General features: G+C 43.6%; 1 protein-coding gene across 2 annotated transcripts in view; it reads right to left on the bottom strand.

The window, feature by feature from the left end:
* Positions 1-14: 14 nt before the first annotated feature.
* The window catches only part of fbxl2 (F-box and leucine-rich repeat protein 2), a 60,992-nt gene continuing 42,723 nt past the window's right edge, over positions 15-18,283 (bottom strand). Inside the window, exons 4-15 of one of the 2 annotated variants that reach the window (XM_088928782.1) lie at positions 15,735-15,809; positions 11,095-11,189; positions 10,209-10,277; positions 10,013-10,108; positions 8,620-8,746; positions 7,704-7,778; positions 7,115-7,245; positions 5,863-5,923; positions 5,313-5,357; positions 4,946-5,002; positions 4,056-4,268; positions 15-3,325 (exon numbers count right to left, since the gene is read on the bottom strand). In XM_088928782.1, coding sequence (XP_088784908.1) covers positions 3,218-3,325; positions 4,056-4,268; positions 4,946-5,002; positions 5,313-5,357; positions 5,863-5,923; positions 7,115-7,245; positions 7,704-7,778; positions 8,620-8,746; positions 10,013-10,108; positions 10,209-10,277; positions 11,095-11,189; positions 15,735-15,809 — 1,152 coding nt within the window. In that variant the 3' untranslated portion in view covers positions 15-3,217. The remainder of the gene's footprint in view (positions 3,326-4,055; positions 4,269-4,945; positions 5,003-5,312; positions 5,358-5,862; positions 5,924-7,114; positions 7,246-7,703; positions 7,779-8,619; positions 8,747-10,012; positions 10,109-10,208; positions 10,278-11,094; positions 11,190-15,734; positions 15,810-18,283) is intronic. The other variant, XM_088928783.1, reaches the window with a different exon arrangement.

The following is an 18,283-nucleotide window of genomic DNA, read 5'->3' as shown; positions in this document are numbered from 1 at the left end:
AAGAGATAAAATACATCATTTGTGATATTTTATTTGATTAACTTCTATTGTAATAACAGCCAGAGCAATTTCACTATCATTTTTTTTTTCATTTTAACAAAAGTTGTTAAATCATTTGTCCTAGAGACACCATTAGTATTGATGACAAGGAGCAAAATGTACTCTGTGTTAATAGCCAGTAAGTATCGGTATCATTGGTGTACACAGGTGTGTGTTTCATCAGTATAGTTTTTCCCAAAATATTTGGGTTTCAAGCAACTCAGAAGAATCCTTTAGGGGTGAAGGAGGGGAAAGAAAAAATACCAGTGCTGAACAAAAGTTTCAGGCTTAAGCAGATGTGACCACAGATGTCACCTGATTATTGACGCTGCTTTGATACTGTTGAAATTCTGCGACCATTTCTGGAATAGACGGGGCTTTCTGGATGAGTCGTTTTGCGCTCATCACTCACCTTAGAATGCTAAGTGAGGTGAAAAGCCACCACATAATACTGGGATTTACAATCTCCATGTTGATGTGTTTGTTCCTGACAAGTCATGTGCAATAGTAACACAATACAATAATGAAACAGGTCCACCTTAAAAACTTATAGGGATGTTCGTCTTAGTGAAGGTTTACTTAAGCAAGACAGTCCAGATAAAGATAACTGCAAGCTACAAAGTCTGAGAGAGTGGCTTGTCTCTCCTTGAGTGCTTTAAACGTTTTAGAAGCCATTTTCAAAGAAAGAGCTCTCTTGTTGGAATATGGAGACCGAGCTTCTTTGCAATACATCTCTGTACTGGATGTTTAGCACTTTCACAACCTGGTCTCGAACACTTGTGATCTCTTTAGGGACGGAGCTATATTCTAGTACATGAGCCAGACTAAAATAATGTGTGTATATTCACTATTCAAGTATTGGATATTTAACGTTTCAACTGTATGCTTTTTACCATCAGAAACCTGTAAGGCATAAAACATTTTTCCTCTATTGTATATTACTTCATTCATTGCCCTGAAATTAAACTGTTAGCAAGGTACAAAGCCATTCTCAGCACAAACTGCACAATGACAGATTAGTGTAGGGCTACTTTGCTGGCAAGCTTTCCCGATTCACCCAATGGCAACATTTGGACAACCAGATTTGTATTTAATTTCTGGTCGTATTGACGCGAGAATGGATTAACAGGGCTGCAGTGACTGCTTTGGACCTAGGTAGAAAGATATTTATAAATAGATATTCCGCTACGACAGAAACAATTTCTAGGCCATTTCGATCTGAGACGATGATAAACCTACTGCCACAAAATCATGTTTAATAAATTATTTGACATTTATCAAGGTAGGAATGTGTACAGAAAAATGATCGATTGAGCCTTAAAGAGCAACAAAATAAAATTCTAGATACCTGTGCGCAGAATTCCAACAGCAAAGAACCTTAAACTATAAAAGTTCTTGGACAACAATACTCACATTAGAGCAAGTGCAATCACAAACATACATTTTATAATCACTTTGCAATTAAATAAGGCATATTGTCAAAGATTATGGTTTCAGTTTTCATGAGCTGCACAAAGCTTTAAAAATAAAGATTTCTTTCTTTCTCCAGCGTAGCAGCAACAGATATAAATATACACACTCAAGATGGCCAGGTACTAAGATAAACGTCTACCATCTCTTATCTCATTGTCTTGCGCTCAATAATATTTTCTTTTCTTTCACTATTTCAGGAAAAATAATAAACCTAGAACTTCTCACAAATCTTTGGAAAAGGAACAGAAAAAAAACAAGGGTAAAAATCCTAACCTTTCTACCATAAGCAATTATTTAGGAAAACAGTGCATGTTTCCTTTTTTACACATTAATAAGTAATTTAGTAGTAGCTCCTTGATGTAGGTACAGAAGAATGGTTGTGTGTCACAGCACAGTGAGGCTTTCCAGACAGCCCTCACCTGATGTACAGTATAAGAGACATTTTATTTAAAAATACTACAAACCAACTTTGTACAGGCCATCAAATACCATTCCACGCATTGCACAAATATTACGTGATGGCCTTAAAACACTGTGAGAGTAATTCTTTCCGTAGCTGGTAAACTGTAAGGCTAGCAGCCCCCTTCAACTCCACTCGACCTTATTCCACTGCACATGAAGTGTGTGTGTAAAAAAAAAAACTATACAAAATATTTATATATGCTACTGCTGTGAGCAGATCACTAAATTCTTAAAATATCTTGGTCGCAGGCAAACTGTCATCCGAAAGGAGTTAATCAGATTTTTGCTTAAAATGGATGTCCAGCTCTTTTTTTGTAAGGGTAGGTTTCATTTATAAGTTACCATGCTCTAGTTTTCAGATTTCTATAATGTACCTTCTGCCCCCAGAATAGCCAAGCCTGGACACCAATTAGCACTGATAAAAAAACAAATGCATGAAGTAGTAGTTATCGCTGAACTCCCTCCTAAATGCAAAAACACACGTTATCTTCTTTTTTGAGCCAGCAATAAAAGATCTTCACACAATGACGTTTACGCTGATACCTCTTCGATCCACAGAATTATTTCGGCCGAGATTTCATCCACCCGCTCTTCAACAGATGCCGCAAAACCACTTCCCACACCTTCGGTTTTTAGCTTCATTTTCTTTTTCGCAAGAACCGAACCCGCCATCCGCTAGCAGAGAGCATTCTTGAGCCCCTTCCGGATCTGATCTTTGAGCCATGCCGAACTCCTCCCATGGAAAATCCCCAGAAATCCACGGATTCACCGATATGAGTCGACTGCTTCGCCTACAACCGCTTAACCGCAACGTTCAGCGCTCTTCCGCTACCATGATACCACACTGTAACATTACTGTAAGAAGCACAAAAACACAAGGGTATGTGGACTGAAGTACAGACTCTTTTGAAATGGAAGCATTGGCCGATATTCCACAAGGAAATGTGTTGTTGTAGTCTCCTCATCCACAAATCCAGATTCCCTCGTTTGCCGGCTGCTGCCGTCTTACCCTGGCCCTCCCTCCCTTTGTCGTCCTCAGCGTTGCGTGGGCACGCTCACGAGAAAGACATCCAGCACTCATCGCCATTCAGCAAGCAAGAGGTCTCTCCTCCTCCTCCTCTCCCCCCCCCCCCACCAGTCTTCCTCTCCCAGACTGGGAGGGTCGAGATTATCACCAGCATCCCAATCCTCCATCCTTCACACAAGCAGGGCGGGGCACAGAGCCCCCCCACGCCCTCTGCTGTCAAAGAATGATACAGCACCTGCAGAGCCGCTGGCCGCCGCCGTGCACTGACGGAGGGGGGGTGACCGGGGCAAAGTAGGCGTGCACTTTGATCTCAGGCAGGTGCGCCTGCAAAAACAAGAACAAATGGCCGTATTGGGCATCTGCGGACGCAGCTCATTCACTGTCATGCGCCCGGGGTCTTACAGACAGCGGAGCTTGATGGGATCAGTCATCGAACAGCTGGGAACCCTCTGATCATTTAACACACACTCCTGACGCGAACAGTGGCAATCCGCACTTCAGCCTCCTCAAACCAAGCCTTATCCTGGTTTCTGCAGTGTCACACGACCACCCTCTGGCTGGGACCAACCAGGTGTGGGGATTAGCCTCAGAAATGCTGAAAGGGTAAGGTACCGCAAAGGAGCTCAAGGATACGGTATCTGTCCCAGATGTCCTTACCTGGACCCTAGACGAAAACTGAGAACAGAGTCGGTAACGTACTGTACACGCAGTCTGTGTTCACAACCACTCAGGCGTGCTGTGACCCATTTTCTAACTACACAACAGCACGATTACTGTACAAGAGAGAACCAGCGAAAAGCATTACGGGTTAAGCGAAAGACCAAAGCGAAAGGGGAGAATGATACACCAATGACACAGAGGCATCAGCGCGACCACAGAAACACAGGGTCTAGCTCAGCACGACAGCCCTACCCACACCCGGACGGGGCCGCAAGTGCTCCGTGCGGGACGCTCCGTCCGCGCCGCGTCGACGGGGGTCAGGGGAAGCACGGTCGAGGCGGGACTTCCTAAACTCCGCCCCCTTCCCCCGCGGCGGCGATCCGGACGCACTCACCCGGATCCTCTTGATGCCCGCCCGTGTGACCTGCTGGCAGTCGTACAGCTCGATGCGCTCCAGGTTGTGGCAGCTCTTCAGGTGCTCCAGCGTGACGTCGGTGATGAGCGGGCAGTTGTCCAGCTCCACCACCTGCAGCCGCTCGTGCCCGCAGGTGCTGTTGCTGAGGTGGCGGATCCCGTCGTCCGTGATGAGCTCGCAGTGGGACAGGCTCTGCACCGGTTACAGAAACAAACACGGGGACAGTCACATCCGTGCAGCGCCAAGCCACGCCACCGAGACACCTGAGCGGCTAGCGCCCTCTTGTGGGCTCTGGAGGTAGTGACTTTCCTGCGCATCCTGAGCTGAGAACAGGCAGGGAAAGGTGAAAGAAGTCAAGATGAGGTCAATGTGAAGTGCCAAGCAGCAAAATAGTGCAGATTCTTCGATTATGCAAAACAGAAGTGTCTTGCGCACTGAAGTGGGATGGGCATATCAACAGCATGCAGACCTGTCAATGTGTAATTACGGCGTTACAGTACGTGTTGGTTTCTTTGTGTCTGGACTAACACAGTGCTGGCTTCCTCAGCTATGCAGACAGCAGGTTCTGTGAACCTTGATGATCTTGATCTCCACTCTCAGGCTTCCCGTACAGATATGAGGAGGCTGAGGGGATTTCCAGGGCTACTTACACACGAAAGCATCAACTCAGTGCCGTGAATTTTGATCCACAAAGCAAAGGACAGCTTTCTTCTAAATTATTTTATTTCCAAAAGAGGGATTCTTATGAACACATTATTTTGTGAGCCTTATGACCTGGTTACTGAGCTCTGAAACAAGCAGATAAACAAACATCGTCCGAATGGCCACGAAAGAAAAGATCAAGAATGCGAAGATGATACCAAACTCACCAGAGCCTGGAGCTGAGGACAGTGGATGGAGAGTTGAACTAGTGTGTTATCTGTCACCTGTCAAGAGGAGAGAAAAGCAGGCAGCTTATGTTAGACAAACCCAGCGCACAAACACACACCGCCATTTTGAAATGACTGCAAAGAGAAGTATATGAACTTTATGCCACTTGTCACTGGATTCTTAATAAACCATACATACTATTTACACTTCATATCACAGCTCCACAGCGACCTCCTCCATATATACAGTATAGTATAATGCAGCATTGTAAAATGATGGAAAAAATTGGAATGGAAAATGAACTTAATGAAACTGAAATCCTTCATGAACGTCATTTTTAAGATTCAGATGTGAAAGACACCTCACCAAAATACATTCTTCTAAATCCATCTTCTCTAGTTCATGACAATTCTGAAAGAAAAGAATCATAAGTAAGCTTTGTTTTATAGGGAAATTGTTTAAGAGGCACCCCTCCTTCAGTGCAGCGCACTGACTGGCGAATACCGTTATCAGAAGGTAGGAAAACAGAAATGATCGAATTTGTAGTAAATATGAAAAAAACCTTTTCATACTTTTCCTACTTCATACTCTTCATACTGTATAAGCACATGAAATTACTGTAAATTGTACAACAAAAGATCTGGATTTTCACACACTTCTGCATGTTTTAGACAATGCTAAAGAGTAAGACTACCGATTTAAAAACCAACCCAAACCGACACAAGGAGCCCAAAACACACCACGCGTACCTTCAAACCTCAACCCCCTTGAAGCGCAATCGCTCACTGACGTTTCCGAAAGTCGTAACAACGCTGCTCCCTGTTTGCGGAGTCAATGCATCAGTGCTCATGCTAACAATGGTGCTCGGCGTTGCAGTTTGCTGGAAATATCAGTCAACCCATAACACAGTACTCACCCTCGCTAAAACAGTGAAGCCAGCGTCCGTCACGTGAGAACATCTCGCAGCCTCCAGGATTCTAAAGAGAGCGATACAACAGCACTGTTGATGCACCTCATCCTGGAGACCCGGTATATTAACACCTGCTAGTTCTCATATACATAGCAAGCACTGCTGAAATGACAGGACATGACCTAACTGTCTATGAAAAGCTCTTGATAACAGTGATTCTTAAAACTACATCCTAAATAAATAACGATTTATAACCCTTTTGATTATTCCCCATATGTGTTATAATTTGCATGGGGGTCCGATTCTTGTCCAATTGATTTCTATTAATGAAATAAGGGATCTTCAATTCAGGAATAATGCATGAACATAAGTTTGTGTCTTGTTCCTGGAAACTGGCAGAATTTTAAGTTCTTGATTAGGTAAAATGCTTATTGGCTGTTTAACTGCAGATTTACTGCAGCCCACAAAAAAAGATAAAATAAGACAAAATAAGTTGATCAGGGTAATTGGAGGATTCTTGATAATCCGAGCGACTTGACAGACATGCCTGCATATTCAAAATTAAGTACAGAGGAGTTTACCAACAATCCATAATGTCATCCCAACAATAAAAAAAGCTGTCCAATACTTTGGTGAGAAAATAAAAAGTGACAGTTGTATATCTGAATTCTTCCACAATGGAGAAGCATATTTTTATATCATTTAATAAACAGGGAAGAAAAACCCTAGGAAAGGAAAGGCATCTGGCTGATGATTATTCTGGTGTTAAAAAGTGCAAATACTATGTGAAGTGTTGTTACTGCAGTACTCATCGCTTGAAGACAAATCTACCCTTTCAGTCATGTTAGACATTTAAACTCTTAACAGTTCTGTAGCTTTGGATGACTGACAGCCAGGAGTATAAGGTAAGGTTTTGCAAGAATCTTCATTCCCCACGCAGCTTGAGAAATTACAGCTCATTTTTTGGATCTGCTGGGCTTCTTTCTCATGTTGTACGACATTTAAAGCTCCTGAAGGCAGAAATTCAAAGCGAAGAAAAATTAGTTATAGCATTCCCTGCCAGCGCAGGAAGCTTCCGAACAATTTATTCCCTTTGTGTAAGTGCAGAACCCGAGAGCAAGCAAAATAATGGCCAATCTGTCCGATCAGAGTTTGAATAAATCCTCCCAGTAAGAAGTCTTTACTGAAAGTCAAAGCGCTATTTGCGTCTTTAAAGTGGAACAGGTGAGTGGCTTGAACACAAATGTCGTTCACTTACTTAAGTCTAGGACAGTTGAGACCCAGGGCTGTGAGAGAGGCATCTGTGATATTGGTACACCCAGAGACACACAGGATCTGAAGTTTGTGGCATCCTCTGCATAGACTGACTAAGCCTTCATCTGTGATCTGCTAAATAAAGTAATGAAGAACCTAACTTTATAAATCTGCATTCAGCAGAAAAACAATGGACCACATTGCGTCCATCTGCTTAAAAACCTAGACTGGGAGATAGAACTAATTCTGGTATCATAAAAAGAATTTACCAGTGGCACAGCTGTATCTAAAAGACATTAAGGTTCTCAGCTGAGCTGGCTGATTTCCATTCCCTTGCCAACAATAAAAACGTCTTTCTGCCTTCTGTTAAATTCCTCTCCACAGCTACCTGCTTCAAGATAGAAATCACCTGGTTTTGTCTCTTCAACCCGCCCTCAGTCTGAGACATACAGGTGGCCCGCCCAGCCTGAAGTACCACTTTGACAAATGGACACGACCTTACAGGAAGAAAGATTTTCGCTGGTGCGCCAAATGGGCAAAACTACCCACCACGACCAGGCGAACAGCAAGAAACATAATCGAACACCACTTACTGTACATGACTGCAAGTTGATGGTCATGAGCTCGGGACAATACTTCTGGAGGTGCTTAAGTGCATCATCGTCCAGCTGCATGACCACCATGAAAAGAAGACGGTCGTTTTAGTTCATCATCCTCCACCAGCACTTACGGCCCCGCTGCCAGAATTAGCTTGCAGAAGAGCACAGGTTTCCCACTGTCTCTTACACTGCCTCAGTTATCTAGCGCCGCACATAGCTGCAGAAAATTCATGCTTCTCAAGTTCAACCTTTTCTATGGTGCAGCACCGGTTTATGCTTCTGTGCTCAAACGCAATGTTTGTTGGCACTTTCTTAATGAAAATCTACCATATTGTACAGGTATACCCTCCCCCTCAGAAGAGCAGAATAGCCCTTGAAGATTTTTGAAGCAGTAAAACAAAAGATAATACATTCTGGCATATGGTACTTTGACATTTCTGAGAACATAAACGGTTGGTGGTTTTCATTTGGGAGCTGTTCACCAGCAGATTTCATAACATGCCAGAAGGTTTTTGCGTCTTGTGGGAAGTGGTGATGTAATTATACAGTAATGCCTTTGGGGGGCAATGTTGCACAAGATTAAAACTATATTACAGAACACGTCTCCATTGACAGCCCCCACAAGATTCCTGAATCAATCAATACAACCACATACAGCAAATGTTTTCTCTAAGGCTTTAGAAATGCGTCTAGCCCTGTCTAATAAATTGAGATAAGCAGAATAAAACAAATGCTGAATTTTGCTAACACAAAACCCACTTTTGTTTTACAAGTTTGAACCCGCTCAACCCCCCCCTCCCTACAAAAAAAAAAGTCCAGTTATGATGGGAAGTGTGGCTTAGTGACAATTGTGTGGAACACTCTGCATCTCCGTCTGAGCTCTGAAAACGAAAGGGCTTGCTCCACCAACCTGGGTGCAACCTCGCAGGAACAACGCTTTGAGGCCTCCAGACCCCCTCACGAGAGCTTCTATGCCATCCTTAGATATCTGATCACACCAAGAAATGTTCAAGTGCTCCAGGAACCGGCAGCCCTCGCTGGAAGTGAGGGAAAAAACAGCCGATCGGAGACTGGCGCAAGTAATAAGACTCCGAAAGAGCAGCCACACTAACAGCGCTCCCTTGTGACAGTGTCGACACTAATACACCTCTTCTGCTTTAACCCCCAGATTTCACTTCTGCCCAGATTCCTAACTGCCTTTCCTGACAGAACGACACAATTTCCTGTACACACTACACAAGTGACAGAACGTCTATACCAGGTTCTTTTGGGTGACACGGGGTACATTTGAAATTCCAAGTCTCTCTGAAGAAGAAGGTCTCTGAGGAGAGATTGAGCAGACCTTTGTTTTTCTGGGTAATTTGTCGTTCAATTTACTAGGAAGAGAATGTTTAATAAGAAAATTGAAAGTAAATGGGCTTTGAACTCCATAATGCCCTGCAATTCACAAGGTATTTGGCTCATCCAGATTAACCCCTTAACTGACAAATGAAGAATGACAGAGAACATCAACGGTACGGCAAACTAGCTGCCGTGACTCACAAGGAGACAGTCAGGGCTGTACTCTGGTGTCAGCCTACCACGACGTTTACAGGAAAGTCATAATACTCAACACACTCCAATGGAATTCCCCCCCCCAACACTAGTATAAAGGTATCTACCGGATAATGAAATTCTCCCTGCGGATGGAGCAGAAATGAAGCTCATAACAACTCCCACACCCATTCCAGTTTTCAGTATATTGTGAAGGATATTATGCAGCTCAGAACGGATTTAAGTCAGCTGCGATGAAACCTCAGGTTCAACGAAACAATGTATACTATAAGGTTAAAAGCTTCTTTTCATGATATCATAAAGACAAGTTAAATCTCTCTCTCCTCATTTGATTTTTACTTTTGAAGGGCTACGGAGACTGCCTTATCCTATGTATCTCGCTCCGTGCCAGGTCGCTCATTTCATGAATTAAAAATCCTAGCAGAAGACGGATGACAATAATTTTTTATTTTATTCTGCAACTGTCATCGGTTTTTATGGAGCTGGTTTCTTAAGTGCCACTCAAAATCAGCTGCTGTGAGCATTTTCATCACATACAGAGATTTACTATAATAATTAGTAGCATGTAACAACCCTGATATTGATTTTCCCTTTTCTCTTGCTCCGAGATCACTAGCTTGATTTCTCCTGTAACCACAGCAGTGGGTGATCAGGGAGGAGACTGATATATCTTAGCATCAAATCCTGCTTCCCACTGACTGCTCCATGCTAACGGTGTTTTTTAAAAAATACAAAATAAAATCCCTTACCTTAACGCCTTTAAAGAATTGTTTGTTATTGACACACAGGAAGTTAAGTCCAAATGTTTCAGTTTGGAACAGAATTTACTAAGGCTAATACATGTGCTGTAACAAAAAGAAAAACAAACAAACCCCTTGTTAAAGTGGACTCTCATATTATGCTTCCTCAATGAAGCCCTCAAACCAGTCAAGCGAACATGCTTACCTGTCAGTGATTTTTGTGCAACCATTAAGGTTAAGGTGTTCGATATTTCTGCAGTTCTGTGCAAATGTCCTGGGGGAGGAAAAAAAAAAAAGAGAAAGGAAAAAAGTGAAACCTGTTTGTTTTTTTACACAGTGTCGGAATCGAACAACAGACACACTTTTAGAAATAACTCCGCATTTCAGAAAAAAAGCCCGGAGAAAAACCACCAGACTCATTAATCATCGGAAGGCAGGTTGTGTAGCAGCAGGAGATGGAAAAAGTCCCGTTTCTTCATCAACTTGAAAGGCAGAAGCAGACTCGCAGAGTGAGAGACTCGTGTAATATTACACATCACGCCTTACAGAGCCCTTTGTGTATATTAATCCCACCATATTATTAGGACATGCATGTCTGTCTGCAGTAGCACTGCCTAGAGATGTCATTTAAACTGTTCACGTGATCCCTGCGGTGTTACATTCTAGCACAAACGAGGAAGGGCAAGACGTTTCGGGCGTTAAGAAGAAAATGGCATGTATGGCGCCCATCCTTGAAGGTACTGTAATCTGCTCCGAAGCCCTGATCGTTGAGCTGTCGCCACTGGCAAACGGAAGGCAAACTGGTACCCAAGGAAGGCGCCTAGGAGTGGAAACAATCAAACAGCTAGAGATGAGGGAGGTCCAAGAGGCAACCGGAGACCTCTGGGCAGGCTTCACTTCCACACCGCACTGGCTGAGAAGGACAGGAAGCACCTCGCACCCTTCTCCTCTCCTGCACAGGAAGCGGTCCTGTCCAATCCGGTGGAGAGGCTCTAATAACACGGGCCGGCCGAGTGAGCGGGACCGGACCCGCGTCACGTGGAGCCATGGCGACGGGGGTGACGGGGGTGATGGGGTGGGCCCGTACTCACTTCATGGAGGCGTCCCCCACGCTGAGGCAGCCCCGCAGGCTGAGCTGGCGCAGGAAGCCCCCACAGCGCTTGGAGATGTTCTCCACCACGCGGCCCTGTGGGGACAGCGGCAGAGTTCAGCCCCCCCGCCCCCGCCTCCGGACCCCCGCCGATCCGTCGGCAAGAGTCTCGTGAGCCGGGGGCCTGTGCACGCACGCTGCACGACTACCGGAGCGCACCAGCAACAGTCACGCTCACCGCTGGTTCAGCTCCACCGGCCCGCCTGCAGACTTGTCCAAAGAAAGGTACCCAGCGTGAAATACAGCACCCGACACGACACCAGATTATTTAGAACAGCCTGCCGGTCACCGACTAGTCCTCACAGAAAAGGTGAGCAATAACACAGGGCAAAGAATCCCAAAACTTTTTCAGTGTGTAATGTGTCACAATTAACATGGCAGTTAACACGAAGCATGGCATTCCTGACCATTATCACAGCACAGACACAAAGACCTAATCATCCCCTGTGCAGACTGCTGTGGGACGTTCTGCCACTCCTCCTATCCAGCTGCTGCCAGCTGTTGAAGGCTGATTAAGATATTGTCTCCTGTTGATGGCACTGGTGGGTTATTCCCACTGGTGTTAGGACTCAGCACTGCTTTCTTGAAGTGATGCCATTGTAATACTAGCACTGTGAGGCCTCACATTGTCCTACTGGAAAATCAACACTTCCGGACTGACTTGCAGGAACAGACAAATTACTTCAGAGCCTGAACGACTCTGCCATGTCACCGAGTAGTAAACTTACCTTCAATTGGCACCAAAGGCGTTCTTGTGTTGAACCCGTGTTGTTTTATACAGCTTCATAACTAATTTTAAAGAATGTTAGGTAAACACAACAGAACACTGAATACTTGGCATTTTTATGGAATCATATGCCTTCAGTTCTATTTGTTATCCCAAGGAAAAATACAACTGATCTGCTAACTACCTAAAAATGTAAATAACATCATGTACAGTATGTGCCTAATCAGCTATTGCTGTACATTTGAGTATTTAGCATTTATATTGTGCCTCTGTAGATGAGTATAATACAATTGTATGCTGAAAAGATATAGTATAGGAACTTCCCCTATGTCAAATTATGCCTTCTTATTTTACAATTGTACAAACATGTCTATGTCTCATGTATAATAACGTTCTCTTTAAGCTCAGAAAGAAGATGAAAGACAACAGAGTTACAAAAGAAACTCTTCCACTTACTCACTTTGAAGAAACTAAAGATGGAGGGAGGTGTGCCAGTCTTATATCCCCTTGCGGGGTTGAATTAGTGTGTTACACTCCTGACGGCTTCATGCCAGAATAAATGAGCACTGGGATTGAATTCAACCAGTTCAGCACTAGAAATTCCCCCTTGACTGAATTCCCAGAGACACAGTATAGTTAAATAAAGAGGTGTCAGACAAGATGTGTGTAAAATAACAGCGATGCATGTCTTTTTTTAACTGCAGTTGTACCACTAGATTCAAACCATTTCCTTTTGTCCTAGAATGATGATGTGGTAACCTTGGGGATTCTTTTTAATAAATTGAAAATCACTGATTATTTTTTATTATGCTCACACAATTTGGAATAGCTTATTTTCATGTTCCTGCTCTTGACTGTGACCACAACCTTACGCAGGGCTGAACGAAGAAGTGTGCACAGACTCCTCCAACCTGCCTAGCTCAAAGTGCTTTACAGGTAATGGGGACTTCCCTTCTACCATCATCAGTGTGTAGCCCCCACCTGGATGATGTGACGGCAGCCATAGTGCGCCAGACCGCTCACCACACACCAGCTCTCAGTGGGGAGGAGAACAGAGTGATGATACCAGTTCAGAGATGGGGATTATTAGGAGGCCATGAGTGGTAAGGGCCAATGGGAAATTTGGCCAGGATGCTGGGGTAACACCCCTACTCTTCTCGAGAAACACCCTGGGGTTTTTAATGACCACAGAGAATCAGGACCTCGGTTTTTTGTCTCATCCGAAGGACAGCGCCTTTTTACAGTATAGTGTCCCTGTCGCTATACTGGGGCATTAGGACCCACACAGACCCCAGGGTGAGTGCTCCCTACTGGTCCCACTAACAGCTCTTCCAGCAGCAACCTTAGCTCTCCCAGGAGTCTCCCATCCAGGTACTGACCAGGCTCACCTGCTGAGCTTCACTGGGCTACCAGTAGTGAGCTGCAGGGTGATATAGCTGCTGGCAAATGCTGGCTGCTGGGAGAGAGACGCACCCCTCACCCACTGCAGACACCCAGAGGGCCACAGGGCGTTGTCACGATACAAGAGAGGCCCGGGCGATTAATGTCACCCTACCCTCGGCGTGCACCACAGCCTGGGGCATCTCGCCCACACTCGGCTCGTGACGTGATGACGTGACCCCGGCTCGAACTCGTGATCGCAGACCTCAACGTGCGCTCCGATGAGCGCCACTGCCGTTTAAGCCTCTCTGGAGGCCCCTGGCTTTTCAGTTTTTAATCCCTCTTTATTTGTACTGCTCTTTCTGCCTTTTGTGTGCCAAAAGCGTGAAAGTGAAGCTTTGTGCTAGGAGAGCATTTGTGGCTACAAAACGCCTCGCATGTGTGATTATGACGTTTGAACCACTCAAAACTTCCAGTGACCTTTACTCCTATACAGTATGTCTCTAACAACACTAACTACTGACAAGCACTTCCACTGAAATGTATTGTATACACAACATTGAAGCATACACCACTTGTAACAACGGCAAAGTACAGATACAGTACATGCCTCTTTTATAAATCAGTAAATTACCTAGACAATTCAAACTCACAAGATCAGTGTTCATCACTGCAAGCTTGTAACAAACACAACATAAGAGCCTCCTTATTTCACAGACCCAAACAAATGTCTCAACAACCTATACAGACCATTTCAAATGAGCACCTTGGAAAATGTATTTGGCACTTCAAGTCCCATTTTTTCATCTAATTTTTAAAACACGTGTGTGTACACTTGTCAGGGTTGTGTCTGCCCCATGCATATAGGCCAAGACATCCCAACATTCACTGCTTGACTAAGAAAAATACTACACATAAGGTGCGGACTGCGTTTTGATGCAGTAAAGTATTTGAACGTCCTCACTTGCATTTAAAGCAAAAAAATATCTGATCTGGGATCTCTGCACACAGAGGAAGCCTGAAAAATGCGCAGCCTATCCTCACCACCAGCAGTAAAGCACAACAAATACATACTCTCATGTCTGCATCTTTCCCGAAGGCTCTGGTACAGTAACAGAATCAATATCACGACACTCATGTTATATTGTACCCCCTCTTCCTTCTCATCGAGCCCACAGTGGGCTAAAGTGCTCATGGGATTCTCATGCTAGTTAAAGAGAACGGGACTTTAGACAGTCACTGCTTAACACATTATCGAAGCTGAATCTCACGTTACATCTTTAACAAATGTAGTTGAAGAGGTGCTTTACCAACTGAAACAAACGCCACAATTAATAAATATCAGCGCAGAATGAAACCGGTATAATCAAGAAGCTTTCATTTTTTTTTGCATTCAAGTTGCACGCTTTGGTATTTGTGTATAGCAAATGGACTATACAACGATATATGGACCGAACTACTGATGTGATTAGCATCAGCAAATAGGTGAAAAGATAACTCCTAACAGTTCCTTTGACGCAGAATTCTCTGTCGTATGAGAATTATATGACTGCTGGGTTAGGTCCCGGCTCCCCCTGCGACCCTGTAGTGGATGAAGAGATTTAGAAAATGGATGGTTGAAGTTGAGCGCCACTCTCAACTTATCTGCTGTTTTAATTTATGGTTTCAGCTCAATTACAGGCCTTTAAAATCCATCAGCTTCAACCAGGCAACGCATAACGAGTACACTGCACCAAGCTTGGCTCACAAAACAGAATGTGCAAGCAATTATCAGATGCCTCCATAGATGTCTAGGATAGGAGATTCATTTCTCCCTTTCCTTCTTTTCGTTTTCCCTATTCATTGATCGCTGCATGTAATTCCACAATCGGAAATACCCTGCCACCTCGTGACAAACGCGCTTGTCACTCTCCTGCTGCTGCAGAGAAACAGCTGCCACTTTTCTGGTCAGGGCACAGACCCCAAGCAAATAGGGCTCGAGAATGGCAAAGGTAGCACCGACACTTTTAAAACGGACATTTACTTTAAAGCCTTGTAAAAAAAACAAACAAACATCAGTATTTGTTTATTATTTGCCAACTTGTTTTGTCGGAATCAGCACTACCTTAAAATAAAGTGGGATGTGGCCTGGCAATAAATTCAGAGAGGGAGATCAGGCGTTGTTCACCATGAGGAAGGCACAGAGGTGGCTGACAAGGGATACAGCTGTGGGCCTGGAACTCTCCCCAGACGGAAAACGACCCCCCATCCTCAACAAAGACCCTCTACAACCCATGGAGGAAACTCATCTTTCAAAGTAACCTCCACTGTTCCAGATTCACATCTAGAACACAGTACACAGATAAGAGAACATCCACCGATCATCTGCCCTTCAGTGGTACCGATAAGAAATCAGCAAGACCCAGATCTTCCCAACATAGTGTCACCGTAACTACAGAACTAACAAATGATATGAATTCAGGCGCTTTCCTTACCTCTATGTCCGTCTGGAAGTTAAACAGGTCTATTTTTTGCCAGTTGCTGCCGTCTAACGCCAAGACGTTCCATGCCTGTGGATCCCACAAAAAAAAACAACAAAACAAATAAATATCATGAGCAATTAAATTGTAGCAGGTACAATGAAATCTAAACTTTATCTTCAGTTCAACAAAATGGGACGGTATTGAAACTGGATGAATACCTTCGCAAAGAAAACAATGATGCTGCCCAAAGACGTAGTCGAATTGGGCAATACACGCTTAACGTATATCGGGTAAAAATGAATAATCTCTTCAGTTACTGTGGTGCACATCTTAGACTGGAATTTGTGATCACTAAAATTTCCCCATCCAGTAAAAATCACTGGAATTCAGCTCAGAACTGAATTCACCATGAATATCAGGGAACCTCTTTTAAAACTAGCATCAAAGGTTTGCACAGAAAACCGCTGACTCATTAAGAAGACTAAACCTTCTACAAAAGTTTCTCTTCACATATGCAATTCACTTTTCACAATGAATAGCTTTTATTTACACAACAATTCACATAATTCCCATTCTTTTCTAGATTCGTGCAAATATATCTGTGCCCCTAAATTGCACGTTTCAAAAGTCAAAAAACCCTGTAAATAAGAATATAAACATTTTACATAATAGCAGAAAGGTATTAAAAACAAAAGCGTTTTTGGAACAAGTTGTTTTTTAAAGCGTCTCGATACGAACACAAGCAAGGTTACAAACAAGGGGAGGTATTTCGGACCCAGTCCGTAGTTAATTGATACAGGAGTCTCATCCAGCTGTTTCTTGAAGGAAGTCAGAGCATGGGATTGGTCCGCATGGCTGGGTAGCTTCTTGCCCTCGGTTTTAAATGCGCTTCCACACGGTTTCCACCTGTGTCTTCTTGTTTATGCTTCACTGTCCATTTTGAAGAAATCCATTGTGATGACTCTGTCAATATCTTTGACAAAGACTCTGAATGCTTGTGTCAAGTCCCCTCATAAACTAAAAAGGACTTGACTAAAATGTTTCCATTCCTCCTGCCTGTCAGTACAGGACATTACTTTAAACCCCAGAATGCACCTGGTTGATCTTCTCTGAATTAATTCCACAGCAGCAATATACTTTGTTTGGAGCCCAAAATAGTGCACAATATTTTATATAAGGTACAAGGGGTCCACGTCTAACATCTCACCATTCAACATTGTTTCACACCAACAGTTGTCAATAAATTAAGGTACTCCCCAATTAGCAAAGCTAAAAGTCTCTTGACCTCCATTGTTTACTGTACGTAGTTCACGAGTATGTTGAAATTCTGCACCTCGTACCACCATCTTAACTACAGTAGATGCAATGAAGAGAAACATGCGGTTGATATCGGTATCATTGTTTTAACAGCAACGGCCTTTTTTAATATAGAAATGTCAAAGATAAAGTGTTGGTCAATGTTTTAAGAGAGTTTTATTGAATGTTTTTCAAGTCGTCTCTGTGCTGTTCAAGGGCTGACAGTCCTTAACTATAAAGCAATTTTATATTTATGATGTTTAAGAACCTTCCATGATATAGTCACTTATGTGATGGTTTCAAATGCATTGATCCACTTTACCCTATGTACTGTAATTGAAACAAACACTGCATTGCTGTTTATACTCTACAGGTTTAAGTTCAGAAGGAAACCTTGCAATATTTCATCACATGTGCTGTGAAAATCACCCCTGATCAGGGTACCATGATCAGGGGTGATTTCATCAGCATGAATCATATTGTTATGGTCACTTTCCTCCCTTAATTACATTATTTCTTATGGGAAAAAATTCCCCAATTAGTGTCATTTATTTTAGTGACACAGCTTTGTGGTCCCTAACCCCAATGGCAAAAGTGTCCCCCTTGTATACTGTACAGTATATACATATGTATACACATACAGAATATGTCAAGTTAAAATGTGCTTATCCCTTTTTTTACATGAAACAGTTCTGTGCGTTAGTGCAATCCTGCATTACAAGGCTCCGAGATAGGGAAGCCAGTGTGGGATGAGGAAAATGACATCAAGTCTTCCTCATCAGCCTCTAGACGCTTGGTCTGTCCACACCACACGACGGGCTGTGATCCCGCATCAAACACAAAGGACCTTAGTTTCTGCTGCTATTCCTCAAAAACATTCCCTTGAAAGCACCAGTTTTTTTCAAAAGAAATCAAGGAAGCGAGCAGTTAATCCCTCAGCTTTCCCTGTTGTACGAGCGCTTGTTCTGCGAGTTCTACGAGTGTGTTTTGTTTGCTCTTAGTGCTGCGGTGTATTTTGTAACAGCCGTTCCTGGCTCCTGCTCCAGGCTCTGCAGCCGAGCACTGTAGACTGCGCTGGCTCTGGTCCATGGACTAGGAGATTCTTGGCTTTCCCTCGACTGTGCCTAGTGTTACAGCTCTTCTGTGCTGTAAAAGCAAGCACTGTCCACTTTCAACGGGACCTCGGATGGATGTAGGGGGCAGCTTCAAAATGCAAAGGACAGCTGAGGACTATGAAATGGGGAGGACAATGAAAGAGAAGTATT

This window comes from Atractosteus spatula, chromosome 12 (assembly GCF_055471065.1).
Source record: "Atractosteus spatula isolate fAtrSpa1 chromosome 12, fAtrSpa1.hap1, whole genome shotgun sequence".
NCBI classification, from domain to species: domain Eukaryota; kingdom Metazoa; phylum Chordata; class Actinopteri; order Semionotiformes; family Lepisosteidae; genus Atractosteus; species Atractosteus spatula.
This window is presented reverse-complemented; position numbering and strand designations above follow the sequence as displayed.